We start from the raw sequence: 3,235 nt of genomic DNA, 5'->3' as shown, positions 1-3,235 counted from the left end.
GGACAGCGGGGCATGTGGCAGCCTGGTGGCTCTAACCACTCTCCACCCCAGCCCCACACCTAGTGCCCTCTCAGGCCTGAAGATGTATTATTTTTTTAAATATATACATTTTTAATTGATTTCAGTGAGGAAGGGAGAGGGAGAGAGAGAGATAGAAACATCAATGATGAAAGAGAATCATTGATCGGCTGCCTCCTGTACGCCCCCCACTGGGATCAAGCCCACAACCTAGGCATGTGCCTTGACCAGGAATCAAACGGTGACCTCCTGGTTCATAGGTGGATGCTCAAGCACTGAGCCACGCTGGCCAGGCTGTCTGCTCTCCCCACGCCCAAGCCCTGAGGACCCTAACCCAGAGCTCCCTCACACCTTCCTAAGTCCCACTCCTCAGGCCTCCTTCCCCGTGACCTCTACCCCCAAACTCACAGTCCTCAAGATCCAGCAGGGACACCTCCTTGGCTGCAGGGACGCTTTTGCTGCTGGGAGGCTGCAAGAGAACACGGGGTGTGGGCATGGGAGGGAGTGCCCGGGTACAGGACACACTGAGTGTCTGGAAGGTGGGAGGACCCTGTCCCAGAGCCCACCCCTCTCGCCCGACTCTCACCGTCTTCTTTCTCCAGGACACAGGTTCCCCCTGCTCCTCCTCGCTCTCCGACGACACCTCGGACTCTGAGGAGCTGCTGCTGGAATCGCTGCCCTCATCGGAGGATGAGCCTTCTCCTTGTCCCTCCGTCACCTTCTTCCTCTTCTTCCTCTTGCTCTTCTCACCTTCCTCCTCACTCTGTTCACTGTGGGACAGGGGCGGGGGCAGATGGGACTCAGGCCCAGCCTGGGCTCCCACTCCTGCCTCCCAGAAGAGCAGGGAAGCCCTGAAAAGTGGGGGTGAGGTGGGGAGCCTGGGCCAGTAGGGTCCTGTGCCAGTCCATGTCCGATTGCTTCTCTACACTGCATCCCTGAGACCTCCTGCAGCTCCTGAGAGCAGGCTCAGCAGGGGGTCCGCGGTAGCTGGCCGGGGGTCCCTGGGAGCTGGCCGGGGGTCCGCGGGAGCTGGCCGGGGGTCTGCAGGCCCCACCAGCTCACCAGGCTCAGGGGCTCTTAGGAGGGTGGCCTGGGCCTTCTTTTCTAGGGGCGACCCCAAGCCCCACCCTTCTCTTACCTTTCACTGCTCCTCCCCTTCTCCTCATCCTCATTGTCAGATTCGCTGCTCGACTCCCCAGAGCCGCTCTCGCTGCTGCTCTTGCTGTCCGGCTCGCTCTCGGACTCGGGGTCTGCGGAGGAACCATCTCAGACACCCCCCTCCCCCGCCCCGCCGCTCTCCCCTGACCCCGCTAAGTGCAGGCCTCCCGGTCCCCAGCAGGTGCCCTGGGCTCGCAGCTTCAGACTCAGCTCTGATGCTGCAACCCTCCCCCCGACCTGCCCCTGGTTCCAGGTGCCACCCAGACCAACGGGGACACAGCTGGACCCCCATGGACAGAGACCTGCACAAGCACACACACACCAGGAACCTGCAATCCCTCAGGTGAGTAAACACATAGGCAGGTGCATGTAGGTGCACACCCCCTTGGATACACAACCAGGTCACACACACACATGCGCCCGCACACGCCTCAGACAGCACACATGTGGGCAGCAGCACGGAGCCCAGCTCTCAATCTCCTCACCACTGTCTGCGGACTCCGTGGGGCCCGACTCGCCCTCAGAGTCCGAGTAGAAGGGTTTCTCCTTCTCCTTCCTCTTCTCCCGATTCGAGCTCTTGGTCCATTCAGGTACCTGGAGGTGGGGGGCGGGTAAGAGAGTTAGTAAATTGTGGTTGGGGTGGGGGAATGACAACACAGAGCCTCCTTATCCTTCACCCCACCTCTTCCGGGCCTTGGTCCTGTCCCAGGAGGAACTGGTGAGGGGTAGCTGCTCGCAGAGGGGGCACGGACAAACCAAGGAAGAGACAGAGGAGAGGGAAGGCACGGGGCCAGCACGCAGGGGAGGGGGGAGAGGAAGGAAGCACTGCAGGCCGAGCAGAGGGCACACGGCACACGGGGGTGGGGACCTCAGTGTATTCGCCCAGCAGGCCCACGTGGGTCTCAATAAGAGAGAGATCTTCTTCCTGTGTGTGGGGAGGGTGTCAGGAGGGTGTGGCCAGCTCGCGAGACACCAGGGATCCCTGCCATCTGTCCCTCCACCTGCGAGACTCAACCTCCACCCCCCGCTGACCTCCACGTTGCGCACGGAGGGGTCCGGGGCTTCCTCTGGCCAGTCTGGGAGCTCCTGGTAGCCTGTGGCCTTGGCATTGAGCAGGTGGGACAGTGAGCCCAGCTGGAAGTGGTCCCGGTCTGGGGACAGGGTGAGAGGTCAGCCTGTGAGTTATTTCCTAGGGGTTGGTGTTGATCCTGGTTGTGGAGGGTGAGGTGGGGGAGCCTCGCTGGGTAGATGAAAGGGTGGATGTGCCTCTTAATCGCTCTTCCACCCTGACCTTCAGGCCCACATGCTGGAGGGAAGGTGCTCTGGCCCGACCAGAGCAGGCTGAGGGGAGGAGGCAGGTGAGGGCGGAGGAGGGACCCTGGCCCACGGGTGCTGCTGGCCCTGGGTGGTGGGAATGTGGTGTCCACTCTCTTCCAGGGCAGTAGGGGCTGGGTGCTCAGCACCGCCAGGTTCCAGAAGGAGGCCCCACAGGGATGAGCACAGCGACCAGGAATGAGAGGCTGGCCCGTGTGTGCCAGGGCCTGGAGTGGTGAGAGCCCCGTGGGAGCAGGAGAAGGTCAGGGCCAGAGGAGGGCAGCACAGAGACTTGCGAGTGGGGACGGTCCTGGGAGGAGAAAGGGACAGTTCCCTTCCTCCCAGGAGATTTTCAAATCTGCCCCTTCCCTCGAATGGGGGTCCCCACTTCAGCTCCCACCTTTGAAGGACGACTCCAGGACAGGGGCTGGTTTGGGCGCCAGGAAGAGCTTCTTGGCGTGGCGGCTGAGGGCCCCGCCCTGCTCCGAAGGCACGATGAGCTGCCGGGTGAAGCGTGCGCGGTCACGGATGTCATAGTTCTGGTCGTACTTGGCCAGGCTCAGCACGTACTGGGTCAGTAGCTTGGTCTTGGGGACAAGAGAGGGTGAGCACCGGTCAGGGAGTGGGGGACACAGGAGGTCCCAGACCAGGCTCTGACCGACACCATTGCATGGGGCTGCCCTCCCTCCACCCCAGTCCTTCCCACAGACTTTATGTTCTCTCACCTCCCTGACTCTTGACCCAA

At 62.0% G+C, this 3,235-nt stretch overlaps 1 protein-coding gene across 1 annotated transcript in view; it reads right to left on the bottom strand.

The window, feature by feature from the left end:
- LOC102769886 (AP-3 complex subunit beta-2) overlaps window positions 1-3,235 on the bottom strand; it is a 14,195-nt gene that overhangs the window by 4,413 nt on the left and 6,547 nt on the right. The window contains exons 7-12 of the mRNA XM_015562790.1: window positions 2,891-3,077; window positions 2,209-2,327; window positions 1,662-1,770; window positions 1,157-1,268; window positions 605-788; window positions 427-487 (exon numbers count right to left, since the gene is read on the bottom strand). Of these exons, the coding sequence (XP_015418276.1) occupies window positions 427-487; window positions 605-788; window positions 1,157-1,268; window positions 1,662-1,770; window positions 2,209-2,327; window positions 2,891-3,077 (772 nt within the window). The remainder of the gene's footprint in view (window positions 1-426; window positions 488-604; window positions 789-1,156; window positions 1,269-1,661; window positions 1,771-2,208; window positions 2,328-2,890; window positions 3,078-3,235) is intronic.

This window comes from Myotis davidii, unplaced genomic scaffold (assembly GCF_000327345.1).
Source record: "Myotis davidii unplaced genomic scaffold, ASM32734v1 scaffold898, whole genome shotgun sequence".
Lineage (NCBI taxonomy): Eukaryota > Metazoa > Chordata > Mammalia > Chiroptera > Vespertilionidae > Myotis > Myotis davidii.
The sequence above is the reverse complement of the archived record's forward strand: the minus strand, read 5'-3'. Positions and strand labels throughout refer to the sequence as shown.